The sequence below is a fragment of the Pipistrellus hanaki genome (genome assembly GCF_964339955.1).
Source record: "Pipistrellus hanaki genome assembly, chromosome: 18".
NCBI classification, from domain to species: Eukaryota; Metazoa; Chordata; class Mammalia; order Chiroptera; family Vespertilionidae; genus Pipistrellus; species Pipistrellus hanaki.
The window spans coordinates 12605822-12626758 of record NC_140520.1 but is presented as its reverse complement, the minus strand read 5'-3'; the positions used below and the strand labels follow the sequence as shown (position 1 = coordinate 12626758).

At 49.8% G+C, this 20937-nt stretch overlaps 3 protein-coding genes across 5 annotated transcripts; 2 read left to right on the top strand and 1 right to left on the bottom strand.

The window, feature by feature from the left end:
• Positions 1-951: 951 nt before the first annotated feature.
• Positions 952-5015, top strand: RAB13 (RAB13, member RAS oncogene family). Its single transcript, XM_084866925.1, has 8 exons — positions 952-1210; positions 2523-2583; positions 3391-3451; positions 3686-3763; positions 3860-3949; positions 4076-4141; positions 4242-4295; positions 4475-5015. The coding sequence occupies exons 1-8, from the start codon at positions 1087-1089 to the stop codon at positions 4541-4543; spliced, it is 603 nt and encodes a 200-aa protein (XP_084723051.1). The 5' UTR covers positions 952-1086; the 3' UTR covers positions 4544-5015.
• Positions 5016-11761: 6746 nt separating this feature from the next.
• JTB (jumping translocation breakpoint) lies at positions 11762-14516 on the top strand. Its single transcript, XM_084865699.1, has 5 exons — positions 11762-12163; positions 12311-12348; positions 12525-12607; positions 13699-13778; positions 14190-14516. The coding sequence occupies exons 1-5, from the start codon at positions 12081-12083 to the stop codon at positions 14344-14346; spliced, it is 441 nt and encodes a 146-aa protein (XP_084721825.1). The 5' UTR covers positions 11762-12080; the 3' UTR covers positions 14347-14516.
• Positions 14517-14876: 360 nt separating this feature from the next.
• CREB3L4 (cAMP responsive element binding protein 3 like 4) lies at positions 14877-19872 on the bottom strand. 3 transcript variants are annotated; one of them, XM_084865697.1, is made up of 10 exons: positions 19707-19872; positions 19366-19537; positions 18866-19112; positions 18602-18723; positions 16414-16506; positions 16177-16283; positions 15986-16054; positions 15782-15866; positions 15513-15609; positions 14877-15342 (listed from the first exon to the last, which is right to left on the bottom strand). In XM_084865697.1, exons 2-10 carry the CDS (start codon positions 19534-19536, stop codon positions 15149-15151), a joined length of 1185 nt encoding a protein of 394 aa, XP_084721823.1. In that variant the 5' UTR covers position 19537; positions 19707-19872; the 3' UTR covers positions 14877-15148. The 3 variants fall into 3 exon arrangements, with proteins under 3 accessions (XP_084721823.1, XP_084721821.1, XP_084721822.1); XM_084865695.1 differs by having other exon boundaries at positions 15986-16506; positions 19707-19798; XM_084865696.1 differs by having other exon boundaries at positions 15205-15342; positions 15513-15866; positions 16177-16506; positions 19707-19798.
• Between the last annotated feature and the right edge of the window lie 1065 nt (positions 19873-20937).

The following is a 20937-nucleotide window of genomic DNA, read 5'->3' as shown; positions in this document are numbered from 1 at the left end:
AGACAAGAGCACAGAAAGTGACCAAGATAAGCAAAGTAACAAAAGATGCCTTCTCACCACCGGTACACTGTGTTCATACAAGGACTGTGCTACTGGCCCGTGGTTGGAAAAGCAGATAATGCTGAGTAATTCTTTACAAAGGCAAAGATAAATTCGTTTCTTTATAGCCACCTTCTCCACACTTCAGCTTCCTGGTTGCCAAGGCCACCCACATTCACAGCCCATCCGGTGGGGTAGGGGCTGTGTTAAGAGTCATATCTCATCAGAAGAACGAGACCAGGCGTTTGTTGTCCCAATCTCTAGCTTCCTGACCGGCTTATGAGAGAAATCACACAGAGAATCCCAGGAGGAAGACTGTGCCCACCGAAGCCCCAGAATGGGGGCTGGAAGAGAGACAGCGTTGAGATGGGGTGGGGCTCTGATGCTGTGGTATAACCACTGTTCATGTTCACTCTGTCCACCAGGGGGCAGACTGACCCAACAAATAGCCTACTGCCCGGCAATCCCGCTTTTTTCAAAAGCAGTTGGGATTCTAGATGGAACCAAGGGCTTGGAACAACACAGAATTCTAGAACTGCCCCGGGAGGATTCTGTTTCCTTGAATTAGCCCTCCCAAAAAAGAAGCCTCCAATCTTGGTCAGCTCCCAGCCCCATCCCTGTCTCCACCATTGTTCCCCAAAACTTTCTCTAAATTCCTCCAAAAGTCCTCTTTCCCCTGGTCCATCCTGGTTAAACTTTCACTTCCCCTCGGCCCTGCCTCTCTGGCCTCAGCCTGGAAGGAGGAGGTGGAAAGGCAGAGAGGAGAAGGCTAGTGAGTGGTGGGAGAGGGGAGGGAGGCAGGTGGGCCCGGGCGGGGAGGGGAAAGCTGGAGCCCAGGGCCGGTGGCCTCCTCGGCCGGCCGAACGCGGTGGGCGGGCAGGGGGTGGGGCCGCGAGGGGAGCCGCCTCTCTCTCCCGGAGCCTGGGCGGGGAGGGAGGAAAACTTCCTGGCCCCGGCTACCGGCGGCTCTTTCCCACCGGCCCTGCGAGCCCGCCTCCCGGTGCCCGGCGCTTCCCCTCCCCTCCCCCGGCTCCCTGAGTGTCCGCCATGGCCAAAGCCTACGACCACCTCTTCAAGTTGCTGCTGATCGGGGACTCGGGGGTGGGCAAGACTTGTCTGATCATTCGCTTTGCAGAGGACAACTTCAACAACACGTACATCTCCACCATCGGTGAGCCCACTGGCCATATCCCAGACCCCCGACGCCCCACACCCTCCTCCCCAGGCGCCCCGATGACGAGTGGCCCTACCTTTCAGTCCCCTGAGCGTGGGGCTTCCAACACCCAGGTCCTCAACCTCTGTTCCAGACCTATCCCCCATACATGTCTCTGGGGGGGTACCCAAAATTCTAACTGCCTGCCATCTCCAGGTAACTCCTCCGTGGTGCCAGCCCCTCACGTTCTTGGTGCCATTCTTCTCATCTCTCTAATCCACGTGGACCCTTCTCCGTTTCCTTCTCAGCTCCTCTTCTCCCCCATCCACCTGGAGCTCTGGACCCACTCCCCACATTTCCTGATTCCCCCTCCCTGAACATCCGTCTCCCAGCTCTGCCAGCCTCTTTCTGTCCCACCGAGTTTCAGACTCTATTCCATTCCCACCTTATCATCATCCGCTTCTCAGTTTTCTCGCTCCTTAACGAGTGGGGAGGGTGAAACGGAGTGGCTGGGTGTGCAGAGAGAGTGGCCCAAGGACTGTGATCCTGAATGCGCAGTTAGCCTGGGGAAGGAGGTGGGAGTGAGGGGACTTTTGGGGTCTCTGAGTCAGCCCAGTGACTCAGCCTCCTGCCTAGAGCTCCCAGCAGGCTTGGGGGAGGTGCCCAAGTTCCCACTGAGAACAGTGTTCCCCTCCTCCCCTCTCATCTTTCTTCATCTGCTGGGACATAAAACAAACGGAGCCTCAAGACAATTCTGGTTAGCAAGGGGAAGGAAAAATGCCCCTTTTTCCTAGTTCAGTCTCAAGAGGGATCTTGTTTAGCTTCAGACTTTTTTTTTTTTGTTCCAAGCCTGGCCTACTAGACAATTCACATAGACAGGCATCAGCTACCTTTTTCCTCCCTCTTTACCCTATAGGGGCGGCAACATTGGGGGAGGGGTACCGAGAGTAGAGGGTTCCAGGAAAACAGGAGGGAAAAGGAATCTGAAAGTAATATTTTGGGGGAGTCAGACTAGATTGAGACAGTTCAGCTGGCAAGGCTGAGTGGACCCAAGAGTTGCCTTACTGGCGGCCCTAAGCCTCCTTCACCACAAAATTCACAAACAGAGCCCATCCCCCTATTTGTAAAAACAACATGCTTTCTAATTGAGGCATACAGGCCGTTTTGAGGAAATTCTCCTAGTGTTACACTTTGGACAAGGCTGCTTCCCGGGTGCCTCCACGGCAGACTCTCTGGCACTGCCACGCTCCATTCCTGTCTAGCCCCCAACACACTTTTACGTACCACGCGCACACCTGTCTCCACTTCAATGTACGCTCTCGACCCCTAGGGATCGATTTCAAGATCCGCACCATGGATATAGATGGGAAGAAGATCAAACTGCAAGTCTGGTGAGTGAATGCCCCAGGATTCCTCACCAGACTTCCTCATCTGCCCCTGATAACGCCTTTTCTTCCCCTTGGCTTCATTCCTCCCAGCACTTCTGATCATTTGTGTCACCTCGCTCAGGGGTCCTGCCATCTCTCTTCCTGCTTGCTCAGTTATTTTCAGCTTTTTGTAACTCTTCCTTCTCCCAGCTCCGGAGTATTCTGTTCTTGCCAACAAATGTCTGTTGATCTATATAATGTGGAAACAAGCTCTAAGCAGTTTAATAGCAAACAGCAGAATTAAGACTTGATTCTAAGTCTAGTGCTCTTTCTAAATATGGAGAGCCTACGGTAGAAAACCTAGTAGATGTTTGACCTGACAGTCAGTCAGAAGGAAGCTGGAAACCCTGAGGGTATGAGGCTTAATGGAGACATTATGATACAATAGATAAGAGCAAACTGGTTTAAATTCTCGTTCTGTTACATTAGTTATTCAGCCTCCCAAATCTGTTACCTCCTTTGTAAAATAAGGACCATAAAGCATGTATCAGCTACAAGGATAGAGCTAAGATTAGACGAAATGTGCACAGTGCTTGGCACAGATTACGCATCCAATGAATACACCAGAGAGATCTTGTTTCTTAGGCCTCTGCCATCTCTCAGTATCAGCCCGTGTGGCTTTCATCCCTTTCCCCTTTTCCTGTTTCCTAATTCTGCTCCTTTCAGCCCCACCTGTGGAAGCTAAATTCTTGGCTGGTGGGGAGTACGGGGAATCTCTCTTTGGAGAGCCCTTCCCTCTCTCCTACCCCGTGAAATACTCTACCTCTTCAGGGACACCGCTGGCCAAGAACGATTCAAGACGATCACTACTGCCTATTACCGCGGAGCCATGGTACAAAGTGTGGGTCTGGACAAGGGGTGAGGGCATGAGGCAATGCAATGTAGGCTTATGAGTACAGAGAGGCAGGGGGACGTGGGGGGTTGCAGAGGGTCCCACATGACTTAGTGATTTGACTCGTAGATAAAACTTGTAGGCTCACTTAGAGTACAACTTGGGGGGTGAAGGGAGGGGGAGTAAACAGGGACTGTGGTCCCAGCCTCCTCTGTGAACTCTGCCATCTTCCAGGGCATTATCCTAGTCTACGACATCACAGATGAGAAATCCTTTGAGAATATTCAGAATTGGATGAAGAGCATCAAAGAGGTGAGGACCCTCCCAGAGAGATGTGGGAATCGGATAGAACTTAGAAGATGAAGTGGCTTGACCCAACTTTTCATGTCTTTACCCTTTTGCTCCCAGAATGCCTCAGCTGGGGTGGAGCGCCTCCTGCTGGGGAACAAGTGTGACATGGAGGCCAAGAGGAAGGTGCAGAAGGAGCAGGCCGAGAAGGTAAGTGTTGGAGACCGAGTTGGCCAATGTTCTAGAACTGCCGAGAGGCCGAGATGAGGTCACTTTGCAGAGGACTTGGCGACAACCCTTTATCCAACTCTCTTTTTCCCCCTTCATCCCTGACAGTTGGCTCGGGAGCACGGAATCCGGTTTTTCGAGACTAGTGCCAAGTCCAGTGTGAATGTGGATGAGGTAAGACACCCCTCGGCCCCACCCCCAGAAGAGATGGACTATTGGAAGATAGACTTATGCTTCTCTCCAGCCTGTACTGACCAGTCTCCTTTCTCCTCAGGCTTTCAGTTCCCTGGCCCGGGACATCTTGCTCAAGTCAGGAAGCCGGAGATCGGTGAGTTGGTTCTGCTGGACTCAGTACCCCCGGGGGTCGGGAGGCGGGTGGAGGAGTAAAAACCGAGGAGGGGAGCAGCGCTGAGACTTCCCGTGAGGGTGGGTGCCCTTCCAACAGTTTACAGCCTCCGACCCCAGCCAGCCAGTCTCACCCTGATCCCTGTGCCCTTCTGCCTCTAGGGAAGCAAGTCCTCCGGCACTGACCTGAAGACCTCTGACAAGAAGAACACCAAGTGCTCCCTGAGCTGAGGACTCCTCGCTGCCTCCACACCCTAAGCCTGGAGGTGGAACCTGAGGGAAGCGGGCTGAGGGGCTGGATGGGGGAGAGATGGTAGGTGGTGCTTGGGGAAGTAAAGATGGGGAGATGGGGAGAGGGCAGGGAGAAAATGGAGAAGGGGAAACCAGGAAAACAAGAGAGGAAAGAGGAGGAGAGGGAGAATAGAGGGAAGAAGCAAGAAGGGAAAGAATTGAGGAAGTGAAAAAAAATGTGCGGAAGAGGTAGGAAGAAAGGAAGGAGAAAAGGAAATACAGACAGCCCGGGGCCTCAGACCTTCCCTGGGTTTCCATGGCAAACACAGTGTAAATAAATAATTGATTCTGTTACTGGATCAGGCGTTAGGGTCCTGTGAGAGGCTGGCTCGGCACCACCCCTTGAATGTTTGGTCCTGTTCTGTCACTCTGCACGGTCTTTCTCAGTATTAAAGACCTCCGTTTGCACAAATGTAGCTATTTTGGGTAACTTTCATCCTTGTCGGAATTGCTCTTTACTCATCAACCTGATTCCTACCTCTGAGGGGTTTGTGCTGCCTGCACCTGGCCGGGCTCCTGTGATGCCAGGATTACACCCACAGCTATCTCTCTTCCCAGCTGTTTAATTGATGAGGAAACCAGCAAGAGCAAAGGTTCTCCGAACGTGAGGCTGTGCACATGCTCTTTCCGTTACGGGTGTAGAGAATCACCGTGGGCAGAGCCCTCTCCAGAAAATTGCAGGACCTTTTTTTTAAGGGCTCTTTTTGGGCCTCCCCTGGGGAGCGACAGCCCCCGCCTCAGGGAAATGACAAGACCTAGTCTTATTACCCAAGCAAGCATCTCTGATTCTGCCAGCGATCCCTTTAGGTAGCTGACAGGAGTTATCTGCTTTAATAGATGAGGAAAGTGAGACACAAAACAGGTGCATGTATTCATAAATATTTATTGAGCATCTACTCTGTACCAAGCACAGTGGTCAAATTAACGTTCTGTTTGGGTAGTACTTATAAGTGCGACAAGTAAATTTTAACAGAAACAGCCCCGAACTACTGAATACAAAGAGGCATGCAAAAAGAAGCACCACCAGCCTCTAGCCAGGTAGCTCAGTGGTTTGGAGGGTCATCCTGAGGCACCAAGGCTGAGGATGCGATCCCCAGTCCAGGCACATATAAGTCAACCAATGAATGCATAAATAGGTGGAACAACAAATCGATGTCTCTCTCTCAAATCAATAAATAAAATTATTCTTAAAAGAGAGAAAACACCAAAAACCCAGGTTTGATACATAATGCCCTTAGTATATATAACCCTTTTTTAATGTTACACAATATTTTTTTAAAATATATTTTTTCTGATTTCAGAGAGGAAGGGAGAGGGAGAGAGAGATAGAAATATCAATGATGAGAGAGAATCATTGACTGGCTGCCTCCTGCACGCCCCCTACTGGGGATCGAGCCCACAACTGGAGAATGTGCCCTTGACTGGAATTGAACCCAGGACCTTTTAGTCCTCAGGCCGATGCTCTATCCACTGAGCCAAACCAGCTAGGGCACACAATATTTTATTTATCTAATTTTTCTTAAATATATTTTATTGATTTTTTTACAGAGAGGAAGGGAGAGAGATAGAGAGTTAGAAACATCAATGAGAGAGAAACATCGATCAGCTGCCTCCTGCACATCCCTCACTGAAGATGTCCCTGCAACCAAGGTACATGCCCTTGACCGGAATCGAACCTGGGACCCTTGAGTCCGCAGGCCAATGCTCTATCCACTGAGCCAAACTGGTTAGGGCCACAGTTGGTTTTCTTTAAACAGTGAAATTGTCTCACAGAATTGCTCTTTTATCAGGACAATTAAAATGTCAGATTTGGTTAGGACAAAATACTGTTAGAAGCTTTTTTATTCACGGTTATGATGTTCAAAGTTTTTAAGAAATCCACAAACCCACCCAGCCAGTGTGGCTCAATGGTTGAGCATCGACCTTTACCATCGACCAGGTCGTCATGGTTGAGCATCGACCTGTACCATCGACCAGGAGGTCATGGTTTGATTCCCAGCCAGGGCACAGACTGGGGTTACAGACAGGTTCCATCCCCAGTGTGGGGCATGCAGGAGGCAGCGATCAATGATTCTCTCTCACCATTGATGTTTCTATTTCTCTCCCTTCCTCTCTGAAATGAATAAAAAATATTTTTTAAAAATAAATAACAGCCGAAGCCGGTTTGGCTCAGTGGTAGAGCGTCGGTCTGTGGACTGAAAGGTCCCAGGTTCGATTCCGGTCAAGGGCATGTACATTAGTTGCGGGCACATCCCCGGTAGGGGGTGTGCAAGAGGCAGCTGGTCGATGTTTCTCTCATCGACATTTCTAGCTAGCTATCTCTCTCCCTTCCTCTCTGTGAAAAATCAATAAAATATATTTAAAAATAAATAAATAAATAACAAAGGAAATCCACAAGCCAGCAGTGGACGTACAATCTGGAGTCATCAGCAAAGCCTTCTTTGTGCAACTGTTTCTGCTGGTGAAAGACAACACTCAGAAAAGTCTGCCTTAGCCAGTTTGGTGGATAGAGCGTATGCCTGCAGACAGAAGGGTCCGTGGTTCGATTCCGGTAAATGGCAGACACCCTGCCTGCAGGCTCCTCCCTGGCCAGGGCCCTCCTGGGGGCACATGCAGGAGGCAGTCAATCATTGTGTTTCTCTCACATCAGTATTCCCCTCTGTCTTTCCCTCTCTAAAAATCAATGAAAAAATATCCTTGGGGAGGATTAAAAAAAGAAAAGAAAAAACTCTGATAGTACTGGGAGAAGAACTTAGAAATTAATTTGATAAATGTGTATAATAATTTGATAAATGTATTAAGTATCCAAGCTTCCATGGGGCAATGTCCTCTGTGGCTTTGGCTTATGTTTGAGCTTTGTTTTCAACTGCGAGCTAGTTTAATTTGCTCAAGGTTAAGGAAATCCTTGACATTTTCAGAATCCCAGAAACACTGTCGATATCATCATATGTATTTTTTAAATTTAGTTTCCGTGTAGAGACCTTATTGAGATGCTTGTTTTGGCTATTGGAAGTGAGATCTTACAGGATCTCACAGCTAGTTATGAAACATGATAGGAAATGGGTAAGAAATAACAATACTAGACTTCAGCAAAAACTTTTATTATAAGCTAAAAACTACTGGGGGAAAAGTCCACACTCTACCTTCTGTAACATACGACTATTGACACATACAAATAACATAACGGAAAAATAATCACAAATTAAAGCTCAGCCCTCACCAGGTTTTATTTGTTTTTGTGTGGTGTGTTTTTCCAACTCTCATCCAATGATCTTCCCATAGTCTGATAGTTCCTGCTCTTGAGAAGCCAGCTTTAAGTCTGACGGGAAGACAACATTTATGGGATGTAGCATCATAGATACTGTTCATTCCAAAATAAAGTGTTAGCCTTTAGGGCTGTGGGGGAGGGGAGCAGCTGTGGTCACTCAGCTAGAAAGACTTGTTGGGGAAGGAGAATGTAGAGCAGAGTTAACAAGGAAAAGTATGGAAACAAGCCTTTTTTTTTTTTTTTTAATCTTTTTTGTTGAAGGTTATATATTTTTCCTCTTCCCTCTCCCCATTGACCTCTTCCTCCCTGCCCCCCTCAGGCCTTCACCACCCTATTGTCTGTGTTCTTGGGTTATGCATCTATGCATACAAGTTTTTTTGGTTGATCTTTTTCCACCCACCCCCACCTTCCCTCTGAGATTCCAGTCTGTTCCATGCTTCTATGTCTGAATCTATTTTGTTCATCAGGTTTTTTGTTTTGTTTTGTTTTTGTTATATTCCACATATGAATTGAGATCATGCGATACTTGCCTTTCTCTGACTGGCTTATTTTGGTTAGCGTAATACTCTCCAGGTCCCTCCATACTGTCTCAACGGGTAAGAGATCCCTCTTTTTTACTGCTGCATGGTATTCCATGGTGTAAATGTACCACAACTTCTTTTATCCATTCATCTACTAAGATACGGGCTGTTTCCATATCTTAGCTATTGTATATTGTGCTGCTGTGAACATAGGAGTGCATACATTTTTTTCCAGTTGATGTTTTGGGTTTCTTAGACTATAGTCATAGAATTGGGGTCACTGGGTCAAATGGCAGTGTCATATTTAATTTTTTGAAGGGAACTGCGTACTGTTTTCCATAATGGCTGCACCAGTCTGCATTGCCACCAGCAGGGTACTACGAGGGTTCCCTTTTCTCCACATCCTCCCCAGCACTTGTCATTTGTTGATTTGTTTTCTTTTCAATCCTCACCTGAGGATAAGTTTTCATTTATTTTTTTTAATTCATTTATTTATTTTTATTGATTTTAGAGAGGAAGGGAGAGGGAGAGAAAGAAATATCAAGGATGAGAGAAAATCATGAGTCAGCTGCCTCCTGCACACCTCCTACTGGCCTACTGGGGATTGAGCCCGAAACCTGGGCATGTGCCCTTGACTGGAAATTGAACCTGAGACCCTTTATTCTACAGGCCAATGCTCTATCCACTGAGCCAAAACAGCTAGGGCAATTTGTTGATTTGTTGATGACAGCCATTCTAACCGGTGTGTGGTGATGCCTCATTGTCGTTTAAGTTGCATCTCTCTGATGATTGGTGACTTTGAACATTTTTAAAAAATATATCTTTTATTGATTTTTTAGAGAGATGTCTGGGATTTTGCTGCCTTTGTTTTTTGTTTTTTTTTTCCCTAGGATTTTTATGGTTTCATGGCTTATGTTTAAGACTTTTATCCATTTTGAGTTTATTCTTGTGTATGGTGTAAGTTAGTGGTCTAGTTTCATTTTTTTTTTTTTTTTGCATGTATCTGTTCAATTTTCCCAACACCATTTATTGAAGAGACTGTCTTGATTCCACCCATATGCCTTTACCTCCTTTTTCAAATATTTTTAAAAAAATATATTTTATTGATTTTGTACAGAGAGGAAGGGAGAGAGATAGCGAGTTAGAAACATCGATGAGAGAGAGAGTCATCAATCAGCTGCCTCTTGCACACCCCCTACTGGGGATATTCCCGCAACCAAGGTACATGCCCTTGACCAGAATCGAACCCTGGACCCTTCAGTCCCCAAGCCGACGCTCTATCCATTGAGCCAAACCGGTCCCGGCCCTTTTCCAAATATTAATTGAGCATATGTCTCAGGTGGATTTCTAGGGTCTCTGTTTTGTTCCATTGGTCTATATGCCTGTTCTTGTGCCAGTACCACGCTGTTTTGATTACAGTGGGTTTGCAGTATAACTTGATATCTGGTATTGTGATCCCTCCAACTTTGTTCCTTTTTCTCAAGATTGCTGAGGTGTATTCGGGGTCTTTTTTGTTTTCATATACATTTTTTTAGTATTTGTTCTTTTTTTAAATATATTTTATTGATTTTTTACAGAGAGGAAGGGAGAGGGATAGAAAGCTAGAAACATCGATGAGAGAGAAACATTGACCAGCTGCCTCCTGCACACTCTCCACCAGGGATGTGCCCACAGCCAATGTACATGCCCCTGACCGGAATCAAACCCAGGACCCTTCAGTCCGCAGGCTGACGCTCTATCCACTGAGCCAAACCAATTTCGGCTAGTATTTGTTCTTGATCTGTGAAATATACTATTGGTATTTCAATAGGAATTGCATTGAATCTATAGATTGCTTTGGATAGTATGAACATTTTATTTTATTTTATTTTTTTAATATATTTTATTGATTTTTTACAGAGAGGAAGGGAGAGGGATAGAGAGCTAGAAACATCGATGAGAAACATCAATCAGCTGCCTCTTGCACTCCCCCTACTGGGGATTTCCCGCAACCAATGTACATGCCGTTGACCGAATCGAACCTGGGACCTTTCAGTCTGCAAACTGACGCTCTATCCACTGAGCCAAACCGGTTTTGGCAGTATGAACATTTTAATGATGTTAATTCTACCAACACATGAACACAGTATATTTTTTCACTTTCAGTCTGCAGACCGACGCTCTACCACTGAGCCAAACCGGCTTCAGCAAGAGTCCCAGGTTTGATTTCCGGTCAAGGGCATGCACCTTGGTTGCAGGCACATCCCCAGTGGGGAGTGTGCAGGAGGCAGCTGATCGATGTTTCTAAGTCTCTATCCCTCTCCCTTCCTCTCTTTAAAAAAATCAATAAAGTATATATTTTTTAAAAGTATGACAGAAATGTGAGGCAATATAGAGAATAAGTATTTACACATTTTATTTGCATCTCGAAAACAAACACAAAGAAAACGCACGTTTGCATTTCCATTTAACAGAACACTGAGAGCCAGATACAGTCCTAAAGTCATGTAGCTAGACTGAACACTTGCTGGAACTTCAAAGCTTAAGCTCTTTTTATTGCGCATTATGTAGCAACAAGAGAGAGCTGAGAACATTTGATGCGGTTATTCAAGGGCCAGTTCTGGGATCTTTGAACATGAGAGGAGGTGACATCTGAGTAGAGCTGAGTGGGGCCCAGTGGCAGGGAGAGGCTGCATGTACACTGAAGGTTTGGTAATTCCTGCTTAAGGAGAGAGAAGAAAGCCCTTGGACTGCCAACCGAGCTTCTCCCTTTGACCATACTGGGCGGGAAGAATGAGACAGGTAAGAGTGTCAGAAAGGCTGATTTAAAATATATATATATATTTTATTGATTTTTTACAGAGAAGAAGGGAGAAGGATAGAGTTAGAAACATCATGGGAGAGAAATAGGCAGACCAGCTGCCTCCTGCACACCCCCACCAGGGATGTGCCCACAACCAAGGCACAGGCCCTTGACCAGAGTCAAACCTGGGACCCTTCAGTCCCAGGCCGACGCTCTATCCAGTGAGCCAAACCGGCGAGGGCGAAAGGCTGATTTTTAATGGTAACTCCCAGAGTTTTAAGGAAAGTGCAAAGTCCCGAGTGCGACATATGGTGCTTCTTTACGTCTCGCTGCTCCTCTAGCCCAGATGAGTTAAACAAGCGATAGGCCAGTGAGCAAGGAACCTAGAATACTGCTTCGCCGCCATTTGCTTCGTTCCCACAAAAGACTACCAGGACCAGAATGCCACGGTGCGCAGCACAAACGCTGTGAGATTCTATTCCGGGGAGCCGTCAGCGGCGCCACTCACCCTGGAAGACTACAAGGCCCAGCAAGCACCTCGCGCGCCTGCGTCTGCGTCTGCGCCGCCCCGCCCCGCCCCGCCCCGCCCCTCCGGCTGTGAGAAACAGGGCCCCGCGCCCGGGAGCCTTCGCAGGGCAAGATGGCCGCGCCGGGAGCCACAGTGGAGGCTAGGGGCTGCTAGGGCCGCACTGCCCTGGCATTGAACGTCTTGGCTCTTCTCGCCCTGGCCATGGGGACCTCCCAGGAGAGCATGTGACCTGCGGTCCCCCCGGCATTTCGCAGTTGTGACCTGGAGCTTCCCGGAGGGCTGCAGGGGAAGCGCCTCTTGGGCGCTGTGACGGAGGCGCGAGATCAGTGAAGCCGTCTCCCCGGTCCCGGTCCCGGCAGCGCGACCCTGAGCGCTCCATGCCTGCGGGCGCGGGGAGGCCCGGCCTCCCCCCGGGCCGCCGCCTCTGCTGGCTGCTCTGCGCGCTCGCCGTCCAGCTCTGGTGAGGAGGCTGAGCCGGGGCACGCGGAGGGCGCGGAGGTGGGATGGTCCCTGCCCTCGGGGATGGGGAGAGTGTCCCGCGGCCGCGCGGTGGAGGGGTCCCCGTGTGCCGGCTCCTGACCTTTGCCCCTTCCCCCCTGTCCCGCAGCCAGGCAGAGGCCCCCGTGCGGGAGGAGAAGCTGTCAGGTGGGTGCCGGTCTGGGAACCCCGGGCCCCGGGCCGGGGCTGTGGTGTGACATTCTCCCACGAACCCAGAGCGCAGGTGGGAAGGGTGGCACCGTGCGGAATGAGGGCGTTCATTGTGCTGGGAGAGGGATGGGCAGGACCCAGAGAGATTTGGGGCTGGCGCGTCTCCCTTACAGTGAGCACCTCGAGTTTGCCGTGCTGGATGGTGGAAGAGTTCGTGGTGGCAGAGGAGTGCACCCCGTGTTCTAATTTCCAGGCTGTGAGTATCGGTTTCCGCCCTATTTTTTTCTCACATCTAATCAGTCCCTACATCTTTTTTTTTTTTTTTATCTTGACCAATACGAAAGTTCATTTAACCAAAGTTCAATATGAAAATGTACAAGACTTGATTTTTGTATTGTAGACAGCAGGTGCTATCTAGAAAGACACAGGGAAGCAGTCGATTTCTCGGATGAACACGGCCATTCTTCACGCTCATGCCAAGGCTGCTAACATGACACCATTTCCTCGTATTGCCACCACCCCACAGTGACCTGGTGCCCGCCGTTGCCTTCTTCACACATTCGTCTATCACAAGATTCATAAAGGGGTCAAATCCTGGCAATATTCCTTGGACATATTGGCTATTTAATTTTTTTAATTTTTTTTTAATGCCCAAAGTATTGATTTTAGAGAGAAGAGGGGAGGGAGAGGGAGAGAGAGAGAAACCTTGATGTGACGTGGAACCTGAAATCTGGATATGTGCCCTGACCCAGAATGGAGGGAACCTGCCTCCTTTGTGTGTATGGGATGACGCCCCAACCCAGCCGCACTGGCCAGGCAGCCCCCGTTTAATTTCAACGATAACTTCTTGTCCATCAATATTTTTACCTCAGGGTGAGCTTTGCTCATGGGTGTCTACTCAGCGAGCTCAAAGATACTTCCAAATGAAACTTGTGACTTCTCTCACGCTTCCACCACAGTCCCTAAGACTTACTGAGTATGCCTTGGCATTTTCTTTTATCTTTTTCCTTGTATGTGTCCAAATGGGAACTCGTCTTCCTCTGTAAACGTGCCCTTTTCTTTCCAAGCTAATGGCAACTTTCAGTCAATCACCATGCCCTGTTCATGGTTAACCTAGTAGGCTCCGGGACCTGTCCACGCCTCTCCTAGATGGCTTTGGAAATATTCTTTCTAACACATATTCCTAATCGTGCAGCCACCACCGCCACCATCCCCATGAGAACTCCTCATGAGCTACCCACCAGTTCTGCGCCATAGCACCCGGGCACCCGCCCCTTCTGGGTAGCAGCCTTCCTGCTTCTCTTGCCCCTTTCTAACATGTGTGCTTCGGTCCTTCTCTCCTGGCAGAAAACCACCCCTGAGTGTGGTTCCACAGGGTACGTGGAGAAAATCACGTGCAGCTTATCTAAGAGGAATGGGTTCAAAAGGCAAGTGCTGTTTCTCTTCTCGAAACCTCCTGGATCACCTGCTTTGCTCCTGTGACCTTAGGCCGATAGTCCCGCCTCTTCCTCTTGGTTTGGAGACAGGATGGCACCTTGGAAAGAGGAAGGGATTTGGAGCCAAATTACTCCAAGTCCCAGTTCTACTCCTCAGTGCTACATGAATGGCCATACCTTCTCATTAGTAGGGTTGTTTAATACCTGCTCTGCTTACCTCACCAGAAAGTAAGCCGAATGGGGTATTGGAGTGGAGTTTATACACTGTGAGCACAGTAGACTGGCCTTGGCTTTCTCTTTTCCCCTTGGATGTTGTATCTTGGTGAGGCTGAAGGAGAAGGGAGGCTAGAGGGAGAGGCTGTCTGGCCTTCCCTCAGACTAACTGTTTCTTCCTACCCTCAGCTGCCGCTCTGCTCTGATGGAACAACACTTATTCTGGAAATTTGAAGGGGCTGTCATGGGTGTAGCCTTGGTCTTCGCTTGCCTTGTCATCGTTCGTCAGCGACAGCTGGACAGAAGGGCTCTGGAAAAGGTCCGGAAGCAAATCGAATCCATATAGCTACCTTCTACCCTCTTATCTGGGCCTTAAAGACCCTCCTCCGGCAGAGAAAGCAGAATGGACTTATTTGTGCCCCTGGTATTTTGGGGACTGGGAGAACAAACAAACAAAAAACCCTTCCATCTTCCTCGTCTAGGTCATTGATGAGCAGAATAAAAAGAGTAAAATAAGTTTTCCTTTTCTATTCTGATTTGATTTTGGGCAGGAAGACATGAAGGCAGAGAGGGAAATGGGGTGGCAACTTTAGCCCCACTTTACCAAGTACATATCTTCCCTCTCTTCTACTTATTTAAAACTCTGGGATAGCTGAAACCGGTTTGGCTCAGTGGATAGAACGTCGGTCTGTGGACTGAAAGGTCCCAGGTTCGATTCCCATCAAGAGCATGTACATTGGCTGTGGGCACATCCCCAGTGGGGGGTGTGCAGGAGGCAGCTGATCAATGTTTCTAGCTCTCTATCCCTCTCCCTTCCTCTCTGTAAAAAATCAATAAAAATATATTTAAAATAAAATAAAACTCTGGGATAAAATTTCAGCAAAAAAAGTTTATTTCTTTATTTCTCAGCAAAAACCTCTATTTCCCTCAACCCTACCTCCAAAGAAGAAATAAAATCACAGGTACATAATAAAAGTATTTGTGGTGCCACCTCACCTAGACAGACTGGGCCTCAGGGTACAGACATCTAGGGCATCCAGATGTAACCCTGAGGCCAAAGAGCCCTGAGTGGGAATCCCAGGGGAAAGCAGAGCCGGGAGCCCGGGGTTCCTCATGGGACTGAGCGGTGGGCTAGGAAGTGTTCCAGCTCACATCTCATCTGCATGTAGCACGGTTCTGACGAGCCCACCGGGGTCTGTCTTCCCTCCCGTCTTCTCAAGCAGTGTCCTCATGGAGCCATTCGCACTCTTGACCCCAGGTGGCCCCCCCAATCTGGACTCTACCTCTGGGGTCTCCCAATTTTTTGTTACGTCCTTGTGAATCAGGATGTTTCTGGAAATCACTGTGGGGTGAAGAAAAAAGGGCAGTAGTAGAGTGCTCCCTTGGGTGGAAATTACTAGACAGGACAGGCCCTTCCTCCCTCCTCTCCCCGTCCCACCTCTTGACTACCTGGAGACACCCCACTTGCTCATCAGGTCAAAAATCCTGCCCTGCCCTGCCCTTGCCTCTCACCTCCATGAGGCTGGTAGTCCTCAGACCCAGCTTCTGGTAGAACTTGAAAGGGGCTGAAACTGGGCAGGATGATGAGAGCCAGGGAAAAAAGGAGGATCTAGGAGGAAGCAAGAAGACACTTGAGCTGTAGGGACAACAAAATAAGGGAACAGAGGGCAGTTGGAGCTGTTGGGGATGGGAAGATTCGTATGGCTTGGGAGTAGGGGGATCAGGATGGAAGTGAGTCAGGAGGTGGTGGAAGTGGGAGACGGGAAACAGACTGGTGGTACCAGAACACAAGTGCTGGTCTGGGCAGCTTTGTTGGAAGTTTGAGTGATGAGCATCTGCAGCTGGCGGAGCTGAGTCACCAGGGACCTGGGAAAGGAGGAAGGATGAGTTAGATCTGGGGACGAGGGTCCAAGAATGGTCCCCTGTATGTTGCATACTCCTCCCCCCCCCCCGCCCCCCATTGTGCACACTATGCTTTCACTCACATGTTGTGCCTCTCCAGCTCCTGGATTTTTTTCTGTAGTTCCTGGTTCTGTACAGAACAGGCAGCCACCCTGAGGAGTGTGGGAAGGCAGGACAGGGTTCTTCCATTACGTGCGTCCCTGGCCTTACCTACCTTGGTCAGGAAGAGGGCCCAGGCCTGGCCCCCAAGCTGGGAATGGGAGTTCAAACATACTTGCTCTCTAGTCCCTCGATGTATTCTTTCTTCCTCCGCCGACTGTCCTGAGCTGACTGCTTGTTGCGGATTTTCCTCCTGACCTTCTTGAGGACCCTCTCCTCTGTCTGGGGCCGCAAGGTGTATCAGTCCTGGGCCCTTCACTTCTCCCCGTGCCCCAACTGCCCCCTGGGATCCTGGCTGTTCAGAGCCATGGTGGGCCGCTGGGTTGGGAAGCCCTTTGGGGAAGCACGTTACCTTGGTGAGGGGCAGGTGGGAGGGCAGGGAGATCCCTTCCTGCCCCAGCAGATGCTTCTCCTCATCCGTCAGGAACAAGGTCTGACAGGGTAGCTGGTGGGGCACAAGAGATGAGAGCGGAAAGAGGATCATCCCATTTTTAGCACCCAGGCTGCTCGCCCTGCACGCCTTCTATAGTGTGTTTCCCATTTGCACTGAGGACTAACTAACCAGGAAATGAAGGGAGGCGGGGACTTTAATTCAGACAGGCTCTGGGTCATCCCCAAAGGGACCTCCTGAGGCTAAGCCGGAGAGAAGAGGTGGTTTGTCATACCCTCTGACCACAGTCTCTGATCCACATCTCCCCAAACGTTAGGGGTATTTGAAGAGAATGCGGAGTAGCTCATTAAGGAAGAGTTTGTTCACTCTTCAACAGGCAAATGACTCACAATTAGCTTTTAACTTCCTGTTTGGCAGCGTGTGTTATCCAGTCACCTGTCAATCCCAGTGAGCTCCCTGGGGCAGTGGCCCATTCTCCCCTAGGGTCTGATCCCCACTTTTCACTGAAAGCTCTGTCCCCTGTCAGACAAAGAACTAAGAAAAGAAGTACGGGGGGAGGGTAGATAGTGTCTGGTTAATGTGAGTCTATCCACTGAATGACTTGGCTTTCTAATTCCTTTTTGAAAAATGTTTGCTTTACTTTGTGACAGGAATTTGCATTTGCTTTTGCCCCCGATAGTCTTTGGCTTTTAACTAACCGTTCCTACTGTCTCTGCCTTTTTCTGATGCTCCCTTCTTGTGTCTGTGACTATTTGGTGGAAGTATATTAGAGGGGTGTCCCTCCCAACCCACCGAATCAAAAATCTGAGAGAATGAGGCCCAGAAGGTTTTATTTAAAAAAACAAAACCACCCCAGCTGGTTTGGCTCAGTGGATAAAGCATCAGCCTGCGGACTGAAGGGTCCTGGATTTGATTCCAGGTTGCGGGCTTAATCCCCGGTAGGGGATGAGCCGGAGGCAGCCAATCAATGATTCTCTTCATCATTGATGTTTCTATTTCTCCCTTTCCCTTCCTCTCTCAAATCAATAAAAATACTTAAAAATATATTAAGCAAAACCACAAATTCCCCACAGTTTTGATACACAGTCAGATTTAGACGTATCAAACTTTTTAAGGTCCCTCAACCCAAGATTTTTTTTTCCCCTTAATATATTTTATTGATTTTTAACAGAGAGGAAGAGAGAGAGATAGAGAGCCAGAAACATCGATGAGAGAGAAACATCGGCCAGCTGCCTCTTGCACATCCCCTACCAGGGATGTGCCTGCAACCAATGCACATGCCCTTGACCGGAATCGAACCTGGGACCTTTCAGTCCGCAGACCGATGCTCTTCCACTGAGCCAAACCGGCTTCGGCTCAACCCAAGATTTTAAGATGCTTGGCTTGGCTGCTGGTCCAGTTTCAACCACGGGTTTGCAGGGAGGCTAGAACCTGCATGCAGCAAGTTCTTTCCAGGATACAGGCAGGTTCCCCTCCTCACCCCCTGAGGAAGCAGACCAGGCGGCTTTGGGGAGTTATCTGATGTGTTACTCCCCCGTCACCCCCTGCAGTGGGTGCCCGCTACGATTGTTCCAGTGGAAACATAAATGCAGTGGTTTCTCTTACTCCCTGTGCCCAGTCACCAGTTCAGTTCCCCCAGGTGGCCTGTCCCATTTCTGCGTCCTGACCTGAGACTGAGACAATAGCTGAGCAAACAATGAACACAAGGTTTGGCCTTTCTCTGGAGCCCTACCCCTGGATTCTCTCACCCTACCTTTTCCCGAGCGAGTCGAGCGAGTCGTCATCACCTTACCCCCAAGTGTTTCTGTCTCACCCTTTCCTGCTTTTCGATTGCCCAAGTCTGCCCTGGCTGTATAGCTCAGCTGGTTCGAGCTTTGTCCCTCTACGCCAAAGGTTGCAGGTTCAATCTCCAGTCAGGGCACATACATATAAAAAACCAGGCATGAAAGCATAAATAAGTGGAACAAATCGATGTTTCTCTCTCAAATCAATAAAAATTAAAATTAATTAATTGCCATGTCTCCCTGGCTTTCAGGCCTGATGCCAAAAACATTAGGGCAAAGACAGAGTTCGGCATCAGTTTCCCCCTCCCTTACCTCAAAGTGTGCGGGTATGTATGTGTGTGTATCAGACCAACCCCAAGACTCACCAGGGCCGCGGGAAGCATTGGGTTTACAGTGGCTGCTCTGGGCAGGATGTGGGCATGAGCATCAAGGGGCACATTGCTGACCATGCAGGCATCAGGCATCACAAAAGGTGGGCTCCACTGATCTAAGGAAAACACAGTGACTGGAAGGCACACTGTGCTGCCAGGAGGGCCTGGGTAGTGGCACAGATTGGGGAAATGCCCTTAACCCGGGCTTAGGGCTGGATCTCAAGGGCCATTGTCCCCTTCCCACGTCCCACTACTGACCTAGCTGAATGGAGATGAACCCTACAGCCGGCCCAGCTTCCTCCTGCAGCTTCTCCAGGGCCTCTGCCTCATAAACAACTTCATAGAGGGCAGGAGAACTGGGTGCCCTGGGGACAGGGGGACTGTCTTGACGACCAGGGTGCTCAGAGGTCCCACTGTCACTGCCAGGAGATGCTTCTGAGCGGTACACTTCATTGGGATCGATGAAGAGCTTCGGGAAGTCTTCAGGCTCACTCTCTTGAAGGCCCTACGTCAGAAGAGGGCATGTAGGTACACGGGGAAGAATTCTGGAAGTCCTTCCTGACATCACACCGAGATCCTTCATGCTTCAGTTTCAGTCCTTTCTGTCCTTGGACATGGGGATGGGTACAGTTTATGTCTATTCTAGGGGGACTGTCTCAGAGACCATTTTGCAAGTGAGGGCTGAAGTCTCTTGGGCTTCTTCTCAGAGTTGTATTTCAAACCCCCCCACCCCCCCAACTTCCTTTCAACATACTCACACAGGCATGGGCCCCCCTGGACTCCCAGCCTTGCGGCCCCTGTTCTTGCAGCATAGTCCCTGGGTCTTCTGGAGGCGGACAGTGGAGTCCCAGCTCCAGGAAGGATCCCGTTAAGACATTGTCTGGGGGCTCCAGCCATCCATCCAGCAGGTCAGGGGTTCCGAAATCCATCCTGCAGGGAGGCATGTCGGGTGGGATGGCATCTGCAGGGCGATGGCATCTGCCCCTCTACTGCCCTTCTTCCCTCCTCCCGTCGTCCCCCCCCTCCCCCCCAGATTCTGGGTCTGCTTGCTCTTCCATTTATCCCCCTTCCTCACCTATACAGCCCCCTCCCCTGTTACCTGGCGATCTCGCCTGGTCCTTATATCTGTGGTTCAGCCAGACGAACAGGCCCCCGGGTTATTACCTGCTCTGAAGCTCCCAGCCCTGCCAACCAGCCCAGCCCGCCCAGCACCCCAAACAGTACACCTTTTCTTCCCTCCAGGATCTTGCATCCTGGACCGGCCCAGCCAAACCCCGCCCCACGCCTGACACTAGGAAAGTGGGCTGCACCGAGTCGGGAGCCAAGGCAGAGGCGCCGGATCTGGGAGCAGAGGGCTCAGAGGCTGAGAGTCCAGGAACATGACCCGGGACAAACATCGGCAGCCTCGCCCTTCCTGCCTCAGTTTCCCCTAGCAATAGCAAATCCTCCTGGGGAGGCGCCTCAGGGCGGGACAGAGATGGCGGTGAGTGCAGCACAGGTTGTTTGAGCGCCTGTTCTCCGGCCATCGATTTTACAAGGAGAACAAGGCAGAGTTCGAAAACAAAGGCGGAAGAGCCCCCTGGGTGGCCAAGATTTGCAGAGGATTTCCCTCCTCCACCCTGTGGCGCTCGCCCACACTTGCGTCTGATTGGAAGCCGAAGACGTAGCGGTTTTGATGGGCAGAGCGCGGAGCCAATGGGATTCTCGTCTGGACGCTGGCTCCACAGTCACTGGTCAGAGCTGGCTGCCCGAGAGAAAAGAAGGCCAACGGGGCCGGGGCCTTTGTGGGTCCCGTGGGGACTGGGTTCTGCCGGCGGAATGAAAGCCTGAGGATGAATTGTAGGGAAGGGCCGAAGTTGCGGGAATGTGGATGTGGATAGCGGCGTGGTTTGGCTTGTCACGAGACTCCTAAACCCATGTCATTGTTCCACCAGGCAGGGAGGAAATGCCCCGTTGGCCCAAGGGACAGAGCTTGGACTCCGCCGGCGGGAAGTCGCGCAATCGCGCGGTGTCAAAATCCGTAATCAGTGCATTCCGCTGCTGACGAACGGCAGTTACACAAACACACAGGGACTGTTCACTGCGGAGGGAGAGAGAGAAACATCAATTTGTGGTTCCATTTGTGTATGCATTCACGGGTTGATTCTTATGTGTGTGTGCCCTGACTGGGGACTGAACCCACAACTTTGGCATATGGAGATGACCTCTAGCTGAGCTACCTGGCCAGGGCAGGAATTCATTTTAAATGAAATAATGAGGCTATTGCCCTAGCTGGTTTGGCTCACTGGGTAGAGCATCGGCCTGGGGACTGAAAGGTCCCAGGTTCGATT